Source organism: Carettochelys insculpta, chromosome 9 (assembly GCF_033958435.1).
Source record: "Carettochelys insculpta isolate YL-2023 chromosome 9, ASM3395843v1, whole genome shotgun sequence".
Classification (NCBI taxonomy): Eukaryota; Metazoa; Chordata; order Testudines; family Carettochelyidae; genus Carettochelys; species Carettochelys insculpta.
Genome location: NC_134145.1, coordinates 21,962,003 through 21,986,155, shown reverse-complemented (window position 1 = coordinate 21,986,155; position 24,153 = coordinate 21,962,003). Strand labels below are relative to the sequence as shown.

The following is a 24,153-nucleotide window of genomic DNA, read 5'->3' as shown; positions in this document are numbered from 1 at the left end:
CAATTGGTCTGTCATTTCTTCCCATTTTTTTTTAATCTGTGGTTTCAGTACTTATATAACTGAAGGACCAAACAACATTGGTTCAAGCCAAGCATAGTTTAAGCCAGAACTAACCCGGCTTCCTTACATAGTGCTGCAAGTGCTCTGCAGTATTTATGTGTAAGATACCCAGGCATTCCTGACATCTTTCTGAAGAGAGATTGCACACTTTACTTAGTGTGATGGGTTTATGAGTAAATTTAAAAAAAATTATGTGCATTATGACAGCTCCTTACAGCTATGGTCCTGGATGAGGACCTCATCATGCTAAACGTTGTTCAAACAGAACAACGAAGATGGCTCCTGTACCAGGGAGCTTAGATTCTAAGACAAGGGACAAGTGGCACAGTGAGAGTACAAGGAGTCAACATGATGAGTGCTGGTCTCAGCCCACCAGCATCCTAACCATTGTCGAGGTTTTTGTAGGCATGATAACAAGTGAAAGGTTTTAGGAGGAAGTGAAAGGGGAATAATGAGGCAAATTTATGCACCTCCAAATGGTCAGAGACAGCCTGTGGGGGAGAGCCTGAAGGCACTAGTTCGAAAATTTAGCAAGTGGGCAACAGATGTGGCCATTGTGGGTCAACTGGAGGCAGGAGTTGCTATCGCAGTAGTGAATGAGAGATGATAGGTAGGGTATGCTGGGCCTTCAGATGGAAGGCAAGTCACTTTACTTTGATGTTGCAGAGAAGGAGAAACCCATATGATGCATGAAAAACAGAGGAGGTGTGGTTAAACTGATGGGCTAGGAAAAGTACCTCTGAAGCAGCCCTCTAAATGGATGTGAGTGAGGTAAAATTGTATTTGTCAAAGCGAGAGAGAAGGATGTTGCAGTAATTGGTACATAATATGATAGGAGACTGGACAAGAGTTTTTGTTGTGTGAGTGGGTAAGGAAAGTTGTGCCTTAAAGTCATTATCACAAGAATTGGCACAGCTTAAATATGGCCTTAATGTGATGGCCCTGGACAGAGGTAGAGTTGCAGATTAATTGCTCGCTATGAGCCTGTGACTCAGGCAGGATGGTGGTGTTGTCAACAGTAATTGAGAAAGGAGATAGATGTAGGATTGGTAGGACAGGACAGTAGGAATGTTCTTAGTCATGTTGAGCTTGAACAAACAGGATCAAGGTCTAAATCAACCATGTTGAATCACAGATGAAAGAGTCACAAGAAGAACTACTTTTATTTAACTACCCTTTCTTTCAGACTTCTCATACTCCATAGGTTGAACCTCAGGCTACGTATGCATTTGAGGTAATTCTGTTACTGGTATCAGTGGGAACCTCTAGCTTTCTACTGTGAAGATTTGTCTTTCTTCTCTTGCAGAAAACATTAGGGGCCCAATCCTGCATTTCATAAAAGCAAAACTCCAGTGAAGTCCTTGGAGATTTGCCTCAAAAAGGGCTGTTTCAGACAGGTTTAGGCCCCTGGGTGTGAAACTAATCACCAAAGGCTTAAATACTCTTATCATAGACCCTGGTCCTGCAATTGCTTCATGTGTGGAACTCCACCGATGCCAGTGAAGGTGGGGCAAAAAGTTTCTATGAGACCAGATTCTGGCAGAGGAATGATTCTCCCAGTATGGGAACTGAGGAGGGAGCTGTATGGCTCCCACCTGAGGACCCTTTTCCAAAGCCCTGGTATTGTGGCAGTAGTATGCAGGTCTTCTGATTTCTGGGCTGAGGCAGCACAGAGGGCCGGTGCCACCGGACCTGATGATTCAAAAAACCCTGGGGCTCTCCCAGCCACTGCTGCTGCAGCAGTGGTAGAAGCTGGAGCCCTGAGCACTTTAAATTGCTGTTGGTACTCCAGGCAGTGCTAAGGGTTGGGTAGCAGGGAAGGTGTGTGGGACTGGTTACCCTTAGCACTGCCCCTTATTGGAGCCTGGAGCTGCCCCCTCCCCTCACCCCACACACACCTTGTCCAGATGCCTGGCAAGTCTGTCAGCCTCCTTCAGGGTATGTAAGACGTGGGCAGCAGCAAAGATTCTGTGCAGTGCTGCCATCTAAAATACTGCCAGAGGAGGCAGTGTAAGGCCTCTCTAGTGCCCTTCTGCTCCCAGGCTGCTCCAGGGACTGGAGCTATACTCTAGTTCCTGAGTTCTGTGCTTGGACTCTGATGTTTATGGAATTATTATCTCAGTGTTTCAATACCATATGAGGCTGGTCCTGGGAGATTCTTGGGTGGTGATGAGCATCCTTACCTCCCACTGAGAGCATCTGAGAGGTGGAGACAGTGCTATAGAGAATCAGGCTTATTGAGTATGTGTGCTAGTCCCAACTTTACAAGGACTTAGGGAGGCTTTGTGTCTCTTTGTCATGCATATTTGATCATAATTTGTTCTGTTTAGTAAAAGACATGTTATGTAGTTCAAATTTTAATTTTATGGTTAACAAAGTGTTTGTGGTATGTGCACCAGTCTCTCAAAACAGAGCTGAATTCTGAGAGATGCAATGTGTATTATAGGCCGGGTTTACATGATGGGAAAAAATCAATTTAAGATGTGCAACTCCAGCTACATGAATTGCATAGTTGGAGTCAATGTATCCTAAATCAATTTTTGCCACCATCCCCACAGCAAGAGGTCAAAAGGAGAACCTCCCCCATTGACTTCCCTTACTCCTCACTACAGCCAAGAATAGCAGGGTCCACAGTGGAGCCCTGATCAATTTAGAGTAGTCTCATCAGGGATGCTGAATCCACCCCCAGAAGACCAACCACTACTGCCTTGGTCTTCTGATAAGTGTACATGTAACTAGAGCAATGTTATAAATAGAATTTATCACAGACAGAGAAGAGTTTTTATTTTTTTCCCAGTAAAATGTGAAGTGTGACAATAAAATTAACCTTTTGAATCAAAATACGAAATCTGTTGCTTTTTCTCTGTTTTGTGTAACAAGATTTTGTTCTGTTTTGTGCACCAAGAAGCCCCAGATATTTTATTCAAAGCCATACAGGTGAAGCCTAACCTAGGAAAAGTTCCAGAATTAGTATTACTGTGGTGTAGCCTGTTCCTTCCAACAAACCCCACTGCCAACTTTGTCCACATATTTATTCTGGGGATACCATCACATGACCTAACCATGTTAGTTACAAGATCAAAGGCACATTCTTGTGCACTTCCAGCAACATTATGTATGCCATTATGTGCTGACAATGCCCTGCCACTAGGTACATGGGACAGACTGGGCAAAATCTTTGCCAAAGAATAAATGGACACAGAGCAGACATGAATAAACTCAATACACCTAAGCCAGTCAGTGAACACTTCAGTGGAGTTGGGCCATTCTATTAAAGACCTGAGAATTTGTGTACTTGAGAAGAGAATTTAAAAACAGATTACAGTGTGAAATTTGTGAGTTGGAATTCATATTCAGATTTGATACATTAACACGTGATATGAACAGAAACATCACTCACCTCATGCATTACAAGGACTGCTTCCATTCCTTTGATTCTTGTAATTATCTCAGGCCAGACCCTTAACATCCCCCTGCTTCAGTCCTGTGTACTTGATTTGTCAGTTTTTATTGCAATTTTTTTTTGGTCCTCTGTACTTATACATGTCAGTCTGTATTGGAAATGAAATTGATTTGATGAAGTGGGTCTGTTCCACGAAAGCTCATCACCGAATAAATCATTTTGTTAGTCTTTAAGGTATAAACAGAGAATATCAAAAAGAGTGCTATTCATTGGGGGAGGAGGGAAGTCTGAGTCATTCTGAGATTGATGGTCTGTTCGTACCCCATAAGGGTGGAGGAGAGAGGTTTTGTTTGCAGTCCATGCGTCAACAAACTTTGGCACAACCTCCCCAGCATCCAGAGGTTGTCGTTAGCTATTCCTGGCCCATAGGAGCTGTGGAGAGGGCTGCGTCTTTGGCCAGGCAAAGTAAACTTCTTGCAGCCAGCCAGTGGATTACCCTGATGGGCCGTGTGTCGAAGGTTGCCAACCCTTGTTGTAGTCTATTTTCAGCTCCTTTGAGGGAGTGTCTGCTCTCTGACTCTTTGTTATGATAGAATGTGGACTAACATGGCTATCTCTCTGTTACTCTCTGACTCTTAGTCCTGTAAAGAGGCATATATGTCCAAAAAGATCAGGAGGAAAAACTATCGGACAAATTAGAAGGCTGAGCTTTGAACACCCTCATGCCATATGAGGTCAGCACTGTGATACTGTTATAAGAGTTCAACCCAAATCATAGCTCTATGTGATTCTTTCTCATATACATAAAAATACATCTCCTTTTTGCTTACAAATGATTTTATTATGCAGCTCATATTTGCTCACATATTCCAGCCAACACATGTATTTATATCTGAGAACAGTTTGGTAGCTTTTCATTTTTCTCTTAAAATTCTTATTCATCGTCCCTACTCTCTAAGATCGAAGATAATGTCAAATGTTTGTGTGATTATTCTTTTTAAAGTTAAACCCTGAAATACAAGTCAGTCTGACCAATAGAATATGCCTGGTTTAAAATGATCTGTGTTCCTACTGTCTTTTTCTATATTTATTTTTGCACTGTAAGACTTAAAAGTCCAGTATGGGTGTTCCAAGGCCATCAGAATGTATTTATTTCCAAGTTCTGGCATTTATTTGAATTTTGCAAGTATAATGGCAAACCTACATTCATTATTTTTTCATGAGTGCATCTAACTGTAATAATCTTCATTTCTCAGTCCTCATGTTTTTTGTCAGACCTTATTATATCAGTGATGAAATACTTATTATTTTCAAGACTAGAACCTGAAAAAAAAAAAAGATCATCGTTAAGTGTTCTAAACTGAAACAAATGCAGCAGTTAATTATTCTTTGATCTCTATCAGTAACCTAGCTGGTTGCTTTCAGACATTTTATAATTGTGTATATGTGTGTGTGTAGTTCTCACACATATCAGTATGTGAGTGAGAGAGATCTTTTCGTCTGAAGCCCATGTTATTGAACATTTTGAATATAACCAACAACATTTCAAAGGCCTGTTATTTCCTTATCCTGTAGGCATGATTAACTGTGTTGCTTGTGGTCTCAGAGCTTATGTTGCTTTTTGTTCCTTTAATTTGTGTTTTGTGGACACATGGCAGAAAACTAGGGGAAAAAATGTACCATCTGGTTTGGCAATGATCTGTAGAAGTGGCTGACTCATGTTTTTTTATATAATATAAACATACTTGACTTTAAGCTGGTCATAAAGACTTTTTTCCCCACTGAATGGTTACATGAAAATATGCAGTCCTTGCCTTAATATTTTGCTACCGGGGTCAGTTTATTTTATCATAATTTTTAGTAGCTCAGTTTTGGCTAGTATGAGCAAAACTGTCTGAATACCTAATTCACATTAAGCTGAAGTTAAATTTCCACCCTTATACAATAATCTCTTTCATATCCAACAGCCCCAGTACTGGAAAGTTGCTGGATCTTCAAATATTCTGGATAAGAGAGAGGTACACCTAGCAATGCATAACACTAAAGAAAAACAAGATTAGATAATAAGAAACTGAAATGTATCCAGAGTACTTTATTTACCATTAACGGTAGAATTGTACACTGTAAACTTATACTGTGTTTGCTGTATTTATTTGTATTTACTTTCATTATACTGTACTTCTGGAAAACATAAATTTCTGATGGTTACAAAGCCAGTCATTTGAGAGTTCTGGATGATAGAATGCCGGATATGAAAGAGTTTACTATACACCTAAATAAGTTTAAAATATCTGGTCCTTAAGAAATACATCTTTTGAGGCCAAGACTCATGCACCATGAAATTTGTATATGGGCGCCCTTTTGAAGCCAGTTTCATTTTTGGTTTTAGGTTTCCGTTTCTTGTCTTACAAATGTTTAAAATCAGTGTAAACACACATTGTAAGGTGAGCTCCCTGGTAGTGGAGGGAGTGCATCTATCCCCGAATTGAATAGATCCATTACAATGGTGAGGAGAGCTCTGAACAAATCTTTCATCTGTGCTCTGTCCCCATTTTTCTCATGTACTTTCTGAGCAGAGAGCAGTGGTGACCACACAATACTGAGGGGTACACTACACTGTCACTGTTTCTTCTTCATATGACTTTTCCAGGCCAGCTGCTTCCATCCGTGGTTTATAATGGAGATGGATATAGAAAGGAAAATATCAAATATTTGGTTATTAACATGTAAATATATTGTAGGTCGTATTGTGCCCACAGTTATACCAGTGTCATTTCATTGACTTCACAGGGTTTGCATAAGTAACTGAGCATAGAATTTTGCCTGTTGGGTTTAAGTTAACACAAATTTTTCACTGGTCTCTGAAACTCATTTTTAAGCTTCTTTTAAAAATTTTGCAGTCATTTAAATGAAAATAGGGGAAAATGTCATTCTGTCAAAAGTGTTGAGCTTAAAAGGAGGAAGAAATAGTCAGTGTTAGCTTTGAACTTTGGCTTTGAGAAGGTAATAAGCTTCGTGTTTTCCTGGGTTAGAGGAATTATTTTGCCAGTTACAGAATGTAGGTTTTTTTCCTGTTGAATTGATGCTAGCATTTCCTTGTTGTTTTTGTCAAACTGGTCTCTGCCGACAAGTGGAATATCCTATTGTTTCCGTACATGCACTCTGAGTGGTATTTTTAAGTTGATCCCACTGCTCTTGAGTGTCAGTGGCATCTCAGGGTGCGTCTACACTATGAGATAAATTCGAATTTTATTGTTAGCTTGATTTTACCATGTGACTGTCTTCACTGTAAATACTATTAGATCAATTTAGGGTGCACTAATCTTGAGATTACAAAATCACAGTTACCTGACCGGTATAGTGTCAAGTTTGAATTCAGAAGTTTGATTAAAGATAAGTGTGAAGAGCCATGTCTTAAAATCGAATTTATTAGCCTCCAGAAGTGTTCTGTATGTACTTCAAAATGCCCCTTTCACTGCTTCGCCCTGGCCACTGCTCTCTAGTAACAGGAAGACCATGAATTTCCAAGCGGGAGCAGCAAGCCTTTAGCTGTGGGCTCATGTTAGTGTGAGTGCCTGAGAAATGTCTGTCTGTCTTTCTTTGCTATTAGCTGTGTGAGTGCATCTGCCCATTCAAATAGCTTCTGTAGGGAGTTCGCGGCTCTGTCTATATACCCATTATTTTATTTTCTGCCCTGCCTGATGCCAGCCCATGCCCTGCCATGCCATGTGCCAACAAGGCTGTGCTGGGGGTCATGCTTGTATAACATGCCAAAAAACTTCTCAGTGATTTACATTGTGTGCAAACCTCTTCCCTCCCCAACAGGTGCCACGCGTTCCAGGTCTTTTCCTGTGCTCAGCCACATCATGTGGGTAGCTCCCAACCAAACCCAATAAAAAGTTGTACCTGCCATTCAGTGCTGACCATGCTGCCAGTTGCATGTTTAGGGCTCCAAGGGCAGGAAAGATATTCAGGGTTTTGCTGTTGCTGTAAGTATCCCCAGTGGCTAAGATACTGGGAGCTTTGCTGTCGCCATGGGGCGGTCTCCTTGGCGGCTAAGATATTCCTGGTTTTGCTGCTGCCGTGGGGAAGTCTCCCCTGGTGGTTAAGATACTGGGGGCTTTGCTGCCACCACGGGGAAGGACCACTTCAACTGCACCCCCCCCACTGAACTGCCCCCTTCACCCATACTGGGCCTTGCTGCCTCTGGGAAAAGTCTCCCCCAGCAGCTAAAATACAAGGAGTTTTGCCACCACCAGGGAAAAGCCCATAATGGGGCTTGCTACCACTGGGAGGGGAAGTCTTATGAGCTGTGGGGCTGATTCCCCATTAGGAGACCATGTCAACTCATCCTTCAGTGCTTGCTTCTTTTTTCCTACACTTTCTATCCTCTTTTTGGGGATCACATGCATGCAGCGATGGGAAGTGGTACAAGTAGACGGCTAGTTGAGAATACAGGTGCTGCAGTCGTGTTGGCAATGTAATGGGAGTACCAAAAATTCTTTTTTTTCCTGGACTTTTCTATCCTCTTTCTTTTAACTTTGAGGGTCCCTGCATTATTTCCAGGGATTGGCATATTTTCAGGGATTGGGAGAGGAATGAGGAAAATGCAATGTGGGAAGATGACATCTAGACCAGTGAGCATATCCAGAATGCTATGAGGATGAGAAAACTGTGGATAGCTTCCCACAATCCCCTACTGCAACAGTCAATGTTAGCCAATTTGCATGTGGCAGCAATGACTGGACTTTGTGAGGAGCATGTGGGAAGTGTGGAATGGTCAAATTTGAATTTATAAATTCCAGAATTAGGAAACTGATATAAATAAATTTGAATTTGTCCTGTACTGTAGATACAGCCTTACAGAGTTTCTCAACATCTTGCAGTGTGTTGGTCTCATAGTGCTTAGCCTTTGAGGGGTGGGCAGTGTGGTGGAGCAAGCTGCAGGTACACGATTAATCTTACTAATCGATGGATTCTCCAACACTGATCTGTACCTCTCATGGCTCGTGGGTTGTACCGAACACGATAGCAAATATCACCTTTTTTGCTGTAGTTTATCTCTATAAGCGACAGGATAAGAGACTAAGTATGTGGTTACACTACAGAGCTCTGTCAACGGAAGTCCCTGTTGGGAGAGTTTTCCCAGCAAAATTTCTGTTGACAGAGTGTGGCCACACACACAAGCCAACTGGAAAAGCTCTCAGCTCTGTCGACAGAGCAGCCAGACTTCCTGGCTTCTGTCTTGACAAAACAGATGCCTGGAAGCACAGGAAACAGAGCTGCTCATTGTGGTAGATGAGTGGCCACACAGCTTGGAGAAAGAATAACAAAGAAGAATAGGAAAAGGAATAGGAAAGATGGGGTCTGAATTGAAGGAAATTGGGCAGCATGATATCTGATAAGTGCAAATTGAAGCAAGTTATCCTCTGAAAATTGTCAAAAGAAATACTGAAATGTCTGTTAGTTAACACTGGGGATGATGTTTTAAATTTTATTGTGTGAAACATTTTTTGATTACAGTCTTAATTTAAAAAAAAAAGTTACTTTTTTCCATTGTATTCTCAGTCACATTTTGGCTGCACTACAGCCCTGTTTCAAAAGGGGAATGCAAATGAGGCAAATTGGAAATGTAAGTGAAGTGTTTTGCATATATCGTGCTTCATTTGCATAACTGCATTTTCAAAAGTGAGTCTTTTGAAAGAAAAACAGCAGTGTAGATGGGGTTCTTTTGAAATCCTGTTTTCAAAAGCACTCTTCCTGAAAAAATTAGGAAGAAGGGAGCTTTCAAAAACGGGGTTTTATTGTGCAAGAACCCTGTCTACACTGCTGTTTTTCTTTTAAAAATGTGATTATGCAGATGGGGCATCAGATATGTAAATTGGTGCTTCACTTTTATTCCCCTTTCAAAAGGGGACTGTAGTGTAGGCACAGCCTTTAAGACAGAGACAATCTCCTGACTGTATTATGGTTTAGTTGAAATCTTTCCAAGGGACATCAGATACATAAGGATTTATTTAATTATTACACACACACTTCACAGAGCTGGAAGGGACCTCAGGAGGTCATCAAGTCCAGTCCCCTGCCCTCTTGGCAGGACCAAGCATTGACCCTTGTTTTGTTAGTCTATTTGCCCCAGTTCCGTAAATGGCCCCCTCAGGGACTGAACTCACAACGCTGGGTTTAGCAGGCCAATGCTCAAGCCCATGAGCTACTTCTCTTGCTTCAATTATTTTTGCTATATGTTTATTCTTTGTTCATAAAACATAACTGGTGCTTCCTGGAGAATGCTTCAAAACTAATTGCATTAAGTGAAATCCTATGGTGATAGCATGAAGTTCAAAGATAAGTGAAGCTAAAGCTGAAAAAAAGATGGGGCCCATAACACATTAATTATCAATCAGTTTCCATTAGGTATAATAATGTCTTGTAGACACATGACAAATGTTATTGATCTTTATGGGGCCTAATTAATTTTCTTCTTATCATTTATAAATGATCAATAAATGCTTCACATAATTTGGCTATGGGGTTAATCCTGCAAATGTGCTTATAATAGTATTTACTGGCAAGAGTAGTGCATGACCCCATACCTTGCTGTAGGTTGTTCCAGTATCAGACCCTGTGGGGGAAATCTTGCAAAAGTCCTTAGTTTTAGTTCACAAGATTTTATGCACTTATTTGGGGCTTTGTGCCTCGTTGTACTTACAGTGAAGTCAATCGGGAGTAACTCATTTAATAGAATTGCGATACGTAAAACTGGTGTACATTGAATTGGCATCAGGTTCTGGAAATCAAATGAACTATAAGAAATTTAGCAAAAATCTCTGGATTATTTTGCATGTACACAATAACTCTGATCAGGTTCCTTATATGTATTCTGAAGTTCACTGAAAACAGTGCCCAAATTTGCTTGGAATGGTTGCAAAATATAAGGAACCCATCAGCTTCTGAAGCCAAGTTTCACACTTGCAACAATATTTTATAATTGACCGCTGTTTGTCATGGTGTTTGTGTCCTGTTATTGAACAGCTGCTTTGCTACTGATTTATAAAGATATAGATATTTTAGTAATGTTCTCATCAGTAACTGACCTTTTATTTTGACAGTACAACAGCCTCTGGCACCTAAGTGTAAGGACCTATAACCCCCCTCCACACACACACACCTTAACTAAGGGAGCTCTCATTCCCATGAGTAGAACTCAAGGAACTCGGTCCTATTTAGGTTGATATCATTTGGCATTGCTTTGCTTTCATTCTGGTGCTTTTTCCCCCTTTATCTAAGCTGTTCCTGTGCTCTCAGAGATCAAGATACACACGTTCTGAAAGAGTGTTTCACTTACCCTTATGGCTGAGAGGGCAGATTACCTCTTTTATGTTGCAATAACGGTGTGAGAGTTGTGCAGTCTGTAGACTTCCCACAGGCACTGAAGGTACCAGTTCACTGATGTTCCTATCAACCTGATAAGTGACAGTTTCAAGGCCAAATTTAATGCTAAGTCCCTTGTGTGGCAGTAGGTGCTCTACAAGCTGAGTTGTGTGTTTGACCCTAAGCATTATTTAAATGCTATTATTGGGCATTAAACCTTTAAAAACAAGGAAATACTGTACAGTCTTTGGTAGTTGATAAGCATAATATTATCACACTCTGTGAAACGCATAAAAAATTAAAATATTTTTGCCCTGTGAAAAAATAGGGTCGTACATAGAGATGAGTGTGTGTGGTAGTTGTGATTTTTAGGGGTAAATGTCAAGGAAGAACTTGCACAATATACCAGTTCTTGTATCCGAAGATGTAATATTGATCATACAAATAAATTCACAAATCAGGAGCAATTTACAAACACAAAAAAAGATGAGTCCATAAGACAATGTATGTGCAGCAAATACATCTGACACACTAAATAGGCAACACCAACCTTTTTGTTGCTAGATAGAGAAAATACAGCAAACATCTTTGGGCCAGATTCTGCCCTGGCTTACAGGTTGTTCAATCTTCTTGGCTCGGTGGATGTGCATGGATTGTGAGTGGACACAGAATATGGTTCTTTATTTTATCTTTTGAAGCAGATTGGTTCAGAGAAAATGATCCTTCTTTCTGTCCTTCCTAAAAGTCCACTTTCTAAAAGTACACGCAGCTCAGAAATGTCATTTTTCTTTGAGTCATTTCTGTGTGCACCAGAAAAGTTCTTGGTTTTGAGGTGAGCCACTGAATCTAAATTGGGAAAGTAAGATTTTTGGTTTTAAATCAGGAAAAACCTCATCCTTAAGATCTTGTTTGCTCAGCCTTGAAAACTGATTCCCTTGTTGTTGTGAGTAAATTATAGTAAATCTACTATAATCTCTTTGTTAACCAACTTTAAAGTTGCTTTTTTGGCAGATACTTTCTATCTATTTGTAATGTTCATTTTGTGTGGTAAATTGGCCAAGGAAGAACAACTTGGTCCCCGTCACGTTGCTGAGAAAGAATGAGATATTTTCACTAGGCCAAATAGAACAGCGAGACAAAATCCAACGGCTAGAATATCCCTTTTAACTACTGTTTTATCTCACCTTTTCTCAGCATGAAAATCTGGATGTTGAAAGAGCCATGCTTAAATGAGGAGCAGTGAGGAAACTTTGTAACTTTCAGAACACATGTCAGAGCATCTGGCTTCTTTGCAGGCTTCTGACAGCTTCAGAAATGCCTGTTAGGCTTCTGACACAGCTCTGAAAGTAACTGGCTAACCTAGCCTTTGAAAATAATTTTTCCCTTGATTTAAGTTTGAATCTGGGGAAAATTACATTTTAATCTTTAATCGGTACCCTTAAATTGCTGTTTTCATTATTCTTTCTTGCATTCTAAATGAATCCTATGTTATTGTGGAGGTGGTGAAGGTGTTTTGCTAATGTTTTTAATATATATGTATGTGTGAATGTGAATGTGAAGAATTAGAAGAAAAGTCTAACTATTCACTTGGATCCAATGGCTACCTTCACAAATACTCATATCTACCTCAAATCAAACTGCTGATCAGGAAAAAAAAATACCAGTTTTCAGCGGTGTAATATGTCTGCAAAGTGGTGGGTTTTTATTTTTTATTTATTTTTTGCCTGTCACTCTCTGTACACAGTGCCATCTTTTGGGTTGTGGGGAAGATCTTTAGCATGATTACCCCAAATCTTTCCAGACTGCCAAACTCTTTACCCCAAATCTTTCCAGACTGCCAAACTCTTCCTTTAGAAGCCCAAACCTTCTACTGAGTCTTCTCGCACTAGTGTGAACACAAAAGAAAAATATGAGCCACCTCTCCATAGAAGAGGTTTCAATTTTGGTGCTGGTATCCCAGAACGTGTAGAATGAGACATCATTACTGGAGTACAGTAAAATAAAAGGAGCTTAAATAAGTAGTTTCAACTATGTGCCTTTTCTTGCTTGTCCCCTTTTCTGATTTCCTTATTCTCATGTCTCTTTCTTCTCGTTTCTATTCTACTATCTCAGCAATATTCCCTTCCCTATCAACTGGTGTGTAATACATAGAACTTATTGAGCATTGGACAAACATCAGGTAATAAACAATCAAATGCGTCTTCAGGATAGGTAAAGAACTGTTTCCCTCATTTTCAGATGTCAACAAAGCTACTTGTGTATCAGACAGAGTCTGTATACTTGCTTTGGTGCGCAAGCAGCCTGCTGACTGTGCGGGAAGGGAGGGCAGTTGTCTCCAGACCCTTTTGAAATGCCACGGCAGTTCTGCCCCAGCTGCACGTGGCTGTCAGGGAGTGGGGGTGGCCCAGCACCACAGTCCGGGTGACACTGAAGGCTAACTACCCTTCATACTGCCCCTTCTGTTATTGGCACCACCCTTTCCAGGACACAGAGCTGGGCCCTCTTTGCTCCTTCTGCCGGGGACCATGATAGCTGTGAGCACTGCTCTTCACAGGGCACCATGAAGTTGCTCCCACTGTGACAACCAGTTGCTAATTGGTTTCTCAGCTGGTTGGAAGATGGGAGGGAGCTTGTGTCAGCTGTAACACGATCAGAGGCAGCTCAAGAGGCCCTGACTTGCTCATAGCTCCATCCTGGTCTGTCCAAAAATCATGTTCTCAGGCCACAAACAGCCCTTGGGACTGTTGATTATATGTGAGTTTTATAAATTATTATAGCAATAAAGCTTCAAGTTAAATTTTAAAGCTTTCTAAGCAACAACAAAAGCTAGATTTTTTAATTAAATTTGGTTTGGAATTTTACACTCATTCCATTGCATTATCTGTGACAGCGGCAGTCAAGCTATGGTCTTGGGTTTCATGAATGTCCTGCAAGGCATTGCTTCTAGGAATCGGGAGGTGGCAAGAGACACACACGCACACAGAGACACACCACAGCACAGAATTACTTTTCTGAGTAATAATTCCTGCAATGGTATTCACAACTCAGAGCCTAACACTGCTCAGAGGAGCTCACAGTAAATTAAATAATTCACTGATAGATAGATTGGGTACTTGTTTGGTCCCTCTTTCTACATATCAGTGTATGGCCATGTCTACACGAGCCCCAAACTTCGAAATGGCCACGCAAATGGACATTTCGAAGTTTACTAATGAAGCGCTGAAATGCATATTCAGCGCTTCATTAGCATGCGGGTGGCCGCGGCACTTTGAAATTGATGCGCCTCGCCGCCGCGCGTCTCGTCCCGACGGGGTTCCTTTTCGAAAGGGGAATAAGGGGACTTCGAAGTAGGCGGGGTCCTTTCGAAAAGGAGCCCCGTCGGGACGAGACGCGCGGCTGCGAGGCGCGTCAATTTCAAAGTGCCGCAGCCGCCCGCATGCTAATGAAGCGCTGAATATGCATTTCAGCGCTTCATTAGTAAACTTCGAAATGTCCATTTGCGTGGCCATTTCGAAGTTTGGGGTCGTGTAGAAGTAGCCTATGTGGATTAAAAGACGTCAGAAAATTATTAGCCTGTGGTATTCTACAGTTATTTGCAATTAATCTATAAGATGTACTTAAAGCACTTATTTTTCATTCTTTTTTAAAACTGTATTAGAAATAGCATTTTTAGTTACTTTATCAAGTCTCCTGGGCAGATTTAGCACATAAATTTGTATCATAATACACTCTGGTCCAACAAATGACCAATCATGTTTTTCCCTTGTTGACATTTAACACTAGCCTTACAATTAGATTTCTTCTAGTTTGTGTGCAGCAATGAGCAATGTATTTTAGGTAAAAAACTATATCAGAGATATGTTACTAATGTTTTTTTCCCTAATATGTAATACCATGACTTAACAATAGTGGTTTAATGCAGTGGCTTCATTATATTAATAAAGAATTATAAATTTTATCCAATAGTGTACATACAGAGGGTAAAACTGACTGTAAATTAGTTTCTGCAATATATCTTGTTTGTAATATATTAAGCATTAACCTATCCAGTTGTATTCAGTTTCCAATTTTGCAGCAAACTCATGTACTGTGTTCCAATCCCCAATGTAATGTGTAAAGAAGCTATCAAAATCATTCAATGTATACTTTCATTCTGTAGCTGTGCTTTGTACCCATTTAAAAGAATTACTCCTTAATTTGCTGAGGAAGGCTTTTGAAATGAAGCTTATAAAGACAGGAGTCTGTCATATTCACTGGGGTATAGCTACATCTTAATGTGCAGGGAGTTACTCACAGAGCTCCAATTAAGTCACTCAGTATACCCTATTGCACATTATTTTTCTATAATTGCTTTTTTAATAAACAATAATTGTACAAAACTACAGTAGTGTACTATGAACCAATTACAGTAGATTGAACCATTAACATACCACTGATTCACTTCCATTTATTTTGAGGTAGTTGAAATATGCTTTATATTTGCTTGTTGTCTGGGAATGGCAATCTAATGGGAGCTGTACTTGCATAGGTGGAGAAGATTGTTCAACATAAAACTTAGACATGATAAATAGGATAAGCATAAAAAGAAAGAACACAATTATATATTTAACTTAATTTTCAGTCTTGTGAAATGGCACTAAAATCATTAAGGGAAAAACATGTTGCAAATGTTTTACCTAATCAGGAGAAACTCATTTTAGAAGAAGAGTCATTTTTGTATGAAATAGCATGTACCTCTAGCCTGATCACTACTTGATGGAATTGGGATTGCTCAAATTTCTTAATAATCTGACAGTTAAGGGAGATTCCCCTTGAGCCCAAGCAATGGGAGACTGTGATTTTTTTGGAGCAGAAGTAACAGATTTCAAGGCCTGATGTCATCAGAAGTGGTTACAGGATTTACTTCAGAGATTGGCAGCCTAGATAGCCACAGATCAGCTACAATTTGAGTGGGAGATGATAATCTCTATGTGCAAACCTATTTGTTGCAAGCTATAAGGAAGATTCCACTGTATTTGGAACCAAAGTAAACTTGGAAGTAGTTTCTGCATTTCTAAATGAATTCCAACTTTTTAGGCCCATGTCTAATAATTATAATCATTAGAAATATTAAATCTTAGGGTGAAAACAAATAACTAACAAACTAGAAAACTCTCTGTTTCCATTCTGATTATTAATTTTTTCTCCCTTTTGTAATTCATAGGTGTTATTTGGAAGATGGAGCTTCAAAAGGTGCTTGGCTGAACCGGTCAAGTATTATTTTTGCAGGAGCTGATAAATGGTCAGTGGATCCTCGAGTTTCAATTGCAACAGCAAATAAAAGGGAATACAGCCTCCAGATACAGGATGTAGATGTGACAGATGATGGTCCATATACTTGTTCTGTGCAGACCCAACACACTCCGAGAACAATGCAGGTCCACTTAACTGTACAAGGTATGTATTTTAACCAGTAGCATGGCACACTTAGGAAAATATTACCCAGCCTTTGAAGTAGAATATTCCTTTCAAAATTGTACTTGAAAGTTGTTCTCTTAATGTACAGTACCTTTTGTGATCATAAGACCATAAGAACAGCCATACTGGGTCAGACCAAAGGTCCATCTAGCCCAGTATCCTGTCTGCCGACAGTAGCCAATACCAGGTACCCCAGAGGAGGTGAACCAAAGACAATGATCAAGCCATTTATCTCCTGCCATCCATCTCCCACCTTGGACAAAAGGCTAGGCAGCATACCTTACCCCTTGCTAATAGCCGTCTATGGACCTAACCTCCAAATATTTATCAAGCTCTTTTTTATACTCTGTTAGAGTCCTGGCCTTCACAGCATCCTCTGGTAAGGAGTTCCATAGGTCGACTGTGCGCTGTGTGAAGAAAAACTTTCTTTTATTAGTTTTGAACCTGCTACCCATTAATTTCATTTGGTGTCCTCTAGTTCTTATATTATGGGAACAAGTAAATAACTTTTCTGTATTCACTTTCTCCACGCCATTCATGATTTTATATACCTCTATCATATCGCCCCTCAGTCTCCTCTTTTCTAGACTGAAAAGTCCCAGTCTCTCCAGCCTCTGCTCACATGGGACCCATTCCCAACCTTTAATCATTTTAGTTGCCCTTTTCTGAACCTCTTCTAATACCAACATAACTTTTTTTGAAGTGAGGAGACCACATCTGCACACAGTACTCAAGTTTTATATAGTTTTATATTGGGGCAAGTAAGATATAAAATGCTGGGACTGGAAGACAGGCATGGATCACTTGATCTCTGAAGCATCTGGCTTTGGCCACTGCTGGAAGACAGTATTCTGGACTACATAGACCGTTGGTCTGACCCAGTATGATCATCCTCATGTTCTCTATTTTCCTACTGCTAAGCATGCCTGGCTCACATCCGAAAGAGGGGAAACCTCTCCTGTGGCAACGTGTGAACAATACTCACATCTGGGTGGATGCACAGATGTTACAGAGGCAGATCGACCTCTTTCAGACTAGTTTCTTTAAGAAGCCTCTTCTGCACTGGGATTAAAAAAACTAAGCAGCCACATCAAACAAAGCTGCTCCATCTAACAAAGCATCTAGTATACTTCAGATCAGTGATCAGAATGCCCGCTATCACATCTTGGTCAGTTTTTGTTAGATTTCTGTTCCTCCACTTCTATGGATTTTGGACAGAATAGAATGATTAGACTAACGTCGTAAAATCAAGATTGGATTTTTTTTTTCTTGAAGATATATGCTATCATTTTAAACGGGAATAAATTCAGGGAAGTCCTATAGCCTTTATTATGCAAGCTATCAGATGCAATGATCACGGTGGTCCCCTCTCGCCTTATAATCTATGCTTTTACGGCACCACTCATGCAAAGTCCTCAGCACTGTTATCTTCTATAGGTTAGATAGTGAACTACCTACTTCTCTTCAGTTCCCTTTTCAGTTAAAGCCATGATCTTAAAAATGTATATGAGCTAAACAACGGTCATCTGAGCATATTTTAGTCAATCACTCATGTTGACCTTATGTATTGCAACATTTTCTGTGACTTTTTCAACCACGTAAGAGAATTGTGCTAACAATTCTTAGACAGAAAGAAGGATCTAGGCCAATATTTAATCTAGAAAGTTAGGATATTTCATTCATTTAAGGATCTAGGTTAATATTTCATTCATTAATTATTGTGCACAACTTTTTGTGAACGATATTCTAGTTTTAATGCTGACTGAATGATGTAACAATCTTGCTTTTCTCTCCGTATATGCACGTTTAAAAAGTAAAGTGTTTCAGGAAGCTACTGTGCTAGAGACTTCAGCAGTCTTGGCCAGAGTTCTTATGGACAGATTTTCACTATATCAGTGCCAAAATCAGCTTGATTTTAGTGCTGCATAAGGGGAAGTTCTGTCAATCCATTGCTCAAGAGATGGTTTATACAAAAGTAAGGTCTACAGTTATTCATGATTTCACCATGTACTTTGCCCATTTAGATTTCTACAGCTCCTGTCACACACACTACAAATAATAATGTATACTGAAAAACTCATATTGGATATCTTAAAATAGAAATCTTAGTCCACTTAGTATTTGTATGACTTTGGTCACCTTTAAATAAGGTATCCATCACCTTAGAATGGGTTTACTCTTGATTATTTGCAGGGATTAATTTATTTTCAGATGGAATCAGCAGCTATTTTATCTTTTCTGATATTGGAGAGGATATGTCTGCAGTATCTCCTGTGTCATGTAGCTTGTTTTTAAAGTGTGACAAACATCTTTATTTTATATTTTTAAATAAATGATTGCCTCATCAACAAGCCAAACAGGTAATACCCAGTCACCGAAATGTTATAGCCTAATATTTGATAAGGGATTCTGGTGGTTTTGCAGATTCAACTTGTTTTCCAGAGCTCAGAAATGCATATAGTACGTAAGGTTAAAAAAATCATAAAATGTTGTTTCTAAATGTAGTTATTAATTTGAAATTGATTGGCATTTAAGTGGTTTTTCACTTTATTAATGTAAGTTCAAGAAGGGCAAACATTCGTAAGCCAAACAGGGTCAATTCAAGCAGTAAGTAAATGTCAAAGAAACAATTGTCCTTAAGTAAAGATGATTACCTGTATGCTAAAACAAGCTGTCACATACATTTTTATTCTTCAGTTTCCAGTAATTCCTGTCATTGCATGATTAGATACATATTTTAAAACTATTGTTTGCATGATAAATTTTCGAGCCATGATAAAGTACATTGTTGAAAAAGTGCAGAGTTCTCCAGATTAAGGACTGAGGGCACCCCAAAGCCTTTTTTTAAAGTGTCTGGTTTTCTCTGAATAAACTGCCCTATAATAATGTATTTTCCAACACTCCTGTAACCTAATTAAAAAGTCCTAGGAGGCAGCTGGTTTAGAAATTAGCAATGAGATGCAGATCCTTTCATCTGTTGACAACAGTTCAAATCCAGCCTTGGGTTGGCTGTGATTAAAAGTTTTTACTATTTGGTTGTCATCCAGTAGCCTCTTTTGAAATAACTCTTTCACATGGCAACTTTAAAAACATTGACCTTTAATGTCCAAATCTGTCATCTGTTCTATGGCATCTGATAGAATTAATCAAGTATGTCCCTCCACAGAAAGATCTTGGAGTGCTGCATTTCACTACACGATCTATGATGTGGATGTCTTCTCCACGTTCATCGGTGGGGCTCTCCTTCATTGTCCATTTTTGTAGTAAGCAATTACAACACTCATATAAGGTTATTTTATGGTCACTGTGATCCATATCTTAAAAGGCATAGTGAAGCTAGGTGGTTGGTCTGTAAGATTGGTAATTAAATCTTAATTCTTGACCCTGCTCTTTTTCAACAGCCTCCATCCCTGTCTCTTGGTGAGAACCCTGAGGCTTTTAGAATTTAAGACATGAATCAGAAAGATCCCTAGACTTATGACACTATTTTGGGTGGGAGGGGAATTTGGAAAGCATTACAGATGGGCAAATCTAGGCTCGTATTCTTGAAGTTTCTCTTCAGAATGATAAGATGTGGGTGAATAAGGGAGGAAACCAGAGTTTTGGTGTTCACATTAGAACTTGAGACAGATTGCATGACAATGTTCAATTGCACATTGTTGAGTTGTATTTACATGTTACCTATCCATATTGATTTACAATATTCAGCTGATAAGAAAATGAGAGCCAAAGAAGCTATCCACAGATGAGTATCTGCTTGTCAACTGGTCGCAGTTAGAGCAGAGAATCTTAGAATTCTAGGGCTGGAAGGGACCTCAGGAGGTGATTTATTCCAGCCCCCTGCCTAAAGCAAGATCAACCCCAACTAAATTATCCCAGACATGACTATGTCAAGGAGGGACTTAAACTTCTAGGGATGGAGCCTCCACCACCCCGCTTGATAATGCATTGCAGTGCTTCACCACTCTCCTGGTGAAATAGCTTTTCCTGATATCCAGCCTACACCTCTCCCTCTATAACTTCAGACCGTTGCTTCTTGTTCTGCCATCTGCCATCTGTCACCACTGAGAACAGTCTCTCTCCATCCTCTTTAGAGCCCCTTTCAGAAAGCTGAAGGCTGCTATCAGATAAAAATTTGAAATTTAGTCTATTTGCCCCAGATCTCTGAGTAGCCCCCTGAAGGACTGAGCTCTCAACCCTGGGTTCAGCAGGCCAATGCTAAAACCTCTAAGTTATCCCTCCACTGCTCCTATTTCTTGTCTATAATTACCAGAAGATTGATGTGCTGGCTGTCAATCTTCCAGAGTTCGATTGTGCACATTTGTTGAAGGCATGTCAGAACTGATCTTTCTGGGCTCAACAGTCAACTCCTATATTCCACGCCATTCTATCTACATGAATGCCATAGCTAGAATTGTGTATCTGAAATACATTTATTTCCCTAGTACGCACTTACCTTTAGTGCATGCATTGTATTGCTCCTAGCCTTTATTGTGCCAGTGGTCTTCATCAGTTTTTTGCAAAATGATTACAAGATATTTTCAGAAAATCCTTATGCCTGAGTTTTATGTTGTAGAAGGTGGTTTTCAGATGTTCCTCTGCATGTTGGTTGCTCAGGTGGGATGTGAAGACAACTGTTATAACTTTAGTAATGTCCATGCTATGCTTTGTGGCTGCATCCTCATTACACAAACAAGACCCAGTCACAGCACTGGCATTTTTGATGGGGATCTTACAAGAGAGGTGTAATGTCCTGGTAGGATGGGACAACAGATTGAGGTTCACAAGTGAAAAGAAAGCACCCAACACCAGGGCTAGTTGAAAAACATTTACTTGAGGTAATCAGCTCTCAGTACCCCGAGGTAAATTCACCAACTCTGTACGGCAAAAAGCATTGATTTTTAGATCCCTTCATAGCAATTGGAGACCCTGGAATGACTGCAAATTGCCCCAAAGGAAGTCACGTGGCACCAGTGCCTGGTCCAACAGAGAAGTCTAATTTTGCTACCCAGCAGTGTGGCTTTTATACTTTTACCGGCATAAGCGTTCCTTGAGTCAGTACACAAGTTCCCTACCTTAATTCGTAGGTGGTATTAACCTATGCGGGATGGAATAAGAGAGAATCACAAAGATAGTCAACTCTGTGATGTACCACCCCACTTGCCACTGTATAGAATTTAGCCCCAAATTACTAAGAGTACAGGAATTATGTTTGGTTAAAAGAAATAAACCTGGGCGAACGTTGTTTCTAACGCCCTTGTATTGCTGACTCTGATGATGCAAAAGCGAGGAAAGAAAACATCAATGTAGAATGATCCGTATCTAGTAAAACTCCAAAAATATGAGCACAATTTTTCTAATAAATTGACAAATTTATTTGCTTTGTTGATAGTTAAAAATAGAGCCAATAGGAACATTAATGAAATATTGTATACCCGCAAAAAGAAATACCAGAAACTTAATATATTTCAAATGACTGTCTCTATCATTTCCAGCAGAATTTGTATATTTATATCTGTCAGTTTGGTGTCAGTCTTCTATGTGCCTCCACATATTCTGTCTTATTTTGAAATATATAATCATATAGTAAGTTCAAGGAGAGCTTATTGTGTATGCTAGAAAGGTATGTTCCAAAATACAAGAAGACACAAGTGTCACATGCAGTTTCACCAAATGGTTTGGGAATATGAAGTAGTCATATAGTCTTTATAACAAACTGCTTATGAAAATAAGTACAGCACTTGATATTCATGAGTAAAATGATTTTTATTTAAATCTGCTAGGGTACAAAATCAAGATTCTTGGTTGCTGATCTTTATTATTATTTTAACTTTACCATGGAAATTACTGGACTTGCCTAAACTTATGTGTTTTCAAATGAGACTCTTTGAGGAGAGGAAGCAGAAGGTAACTACATAGTTGTGTAGCCTAAAATAACTCCTTGGCCCAGGGAGTCTGATTTGGTAGATAAAACAGTAAGTGGCTCCTTGAAAATTGTTCTGTGCTCCCCCAGGAGACTGGGAACAGCAAGTACTTACTGATGTTGCAACATGCCTAGACAGCAGACCTCTCTACAGCATTCAGCTAAACTACAAATGTATATGTGACCTGACTCCATTATGCTCTCAATAGATGTCAAACAAAATTTCAAAAATAATATTGCATTACACCACCTCAGTTGTGGTCTGTGGCATGTGTCACCATAATGCCATGCAAAAAAGAATTGTCACCAGCTAAAAGTAACTAAACTAGGCTGAAAGAACATTTGTCAAACATAGAAATGAACTGTTGTTGAAAGGCAAAGGCAATACCCAGGCCTTTTATTTCAGCAAGGTAGCAATCCATGCTGTTTACTTTAATCTGCATTCTCATACAAAGTAATAAGTAAGTGGCCTAATGCTGCAGTTGGGGTCTTTTCCAGGATCACCCTTGCAGGAGTAGGATGTGAGCTGGGGAGTCTGTAGGAGCAATATTTGTTGTACTGTTCCAAAAGTAAAGATTCCCCTACTTTATTTATTTTTATAATAGCTAATGCCCTTAAACAAGAAACTGAGAAACAAAGTTGAAAACTAATTGCATATAAAACAAATGAAAGCTTAAAATTAATTAAGCTAACAATCAGAAATAATGAATCAATAGTAAAACTTATGCCTAATTATTAAGCAATGGCATTTATATCTTCAGAAATGCAAAGTGCAATCTAAGGCTTCAATTTATTAGTGTTTGGTATAATCATCATTAACATTTTCTGTTGAATCTTTAATGAGCAGTAAAGACACTAATATAAATAGAATTTAAAATGGCAATCTTGAATACTCCAGATAGTGTACTCAAATCCTTTGCAAATACTGTGTATGAAATCTTTGTTACACTAATTATTTTTAACCAGTGTACCTTTGCACCCAACATCATGCTGTAGCTTTGAACGAACTAAGTGTATTTCTTACATTAAAAACGTTATTCTATTAGTATGGACAAAAAACTTTGAATCCTCAGAATTCAAGGTTAAGGTCATTTTTTATAATATTTGTTTATGCAGTTGTAATGAAAATACTCTGCAAACAAGTGAGTTCAGCTAAGACTATGGCTACACTAGAAGCGTTTGTCAACAGCTGTTTCTGTCAGAAGAGATTTTCTGACAAAAATGTCTGTCAACAGTGTGTGGCCATACACTAAAGCAAATCAAAAGAACAATCCACTCTGTCAATAGGGAGGCCCAACTACCTGCCCCCTCTCTGAACAAAACAGCCAACCAGAAGCACAGCAGACAAGGCTGCCCAGTGTCCTGGACACCCTGCCTGTTGAGAGAAGAACCTCCAGAGCATCCAAACTCACTAGTGTAACCATAGCCTAAGACTTTGGGATTTATATTCAAAGAATCATGCGATATTATTTGTATACAATTGGATTCACAATAGGTTACCTTAACTAATATGTTAACTTTTGCATTGAAATGAAGTAGTAGACAAGGAAATTCTTCAGCCAAAAGCATCGGCAATTGCACATATCCATTCCTGTACATGTGATTCACATGATTGTGAGCCTGGTGCACAGTCCTTAGAGATTTTCTCCTCATCAGTATTATCCAAGGTAACATGAGCTCCCTCTGTGGCCTTATGCTACTCCATGGTGGTATAAAAGACAGAGCAACCCCAGATCTCCTTCACTTCCTCCTTACCACCTGTGATGATTGTCATGTTGCTTAGTCTTGCCTTCAGAAATGTTTCATAATTCATCAGTTTTGTATGTACTTGATACTCATTGGACCACAGTTTTGGTGTTAGATAGTTTAACATTCTTTCCTTCTAGACCAGTGTTATGTGCTCCTTTTCCCTTTGTTGGGTCCTGGTAGCGGGGTCAGA

General features: G+C 39.5%; 1 protein-coding gene across 1 annotated transcript in view; it reads left to right on the top strand.

Annotated features, from left to right (window-relative positions):
• The window catches only part of NEGR1 (neuronal growth regulator 1), a 557,496-nt gene that overhangs the window by 231,594 nt on the left and 301,749 nt on the right, over positions 1-24,153 (top strand). The window contains exon 2 of the mRNA XM_075002303.1: positions 16,038-16,270. Coding sequence (XP_074858404.1) covers positions 16,038-16,270 — 233 coding nt within the window. The remainder of the gene's footprint in view (positions 1-16,037; positions 16,271-24,153) is intronic.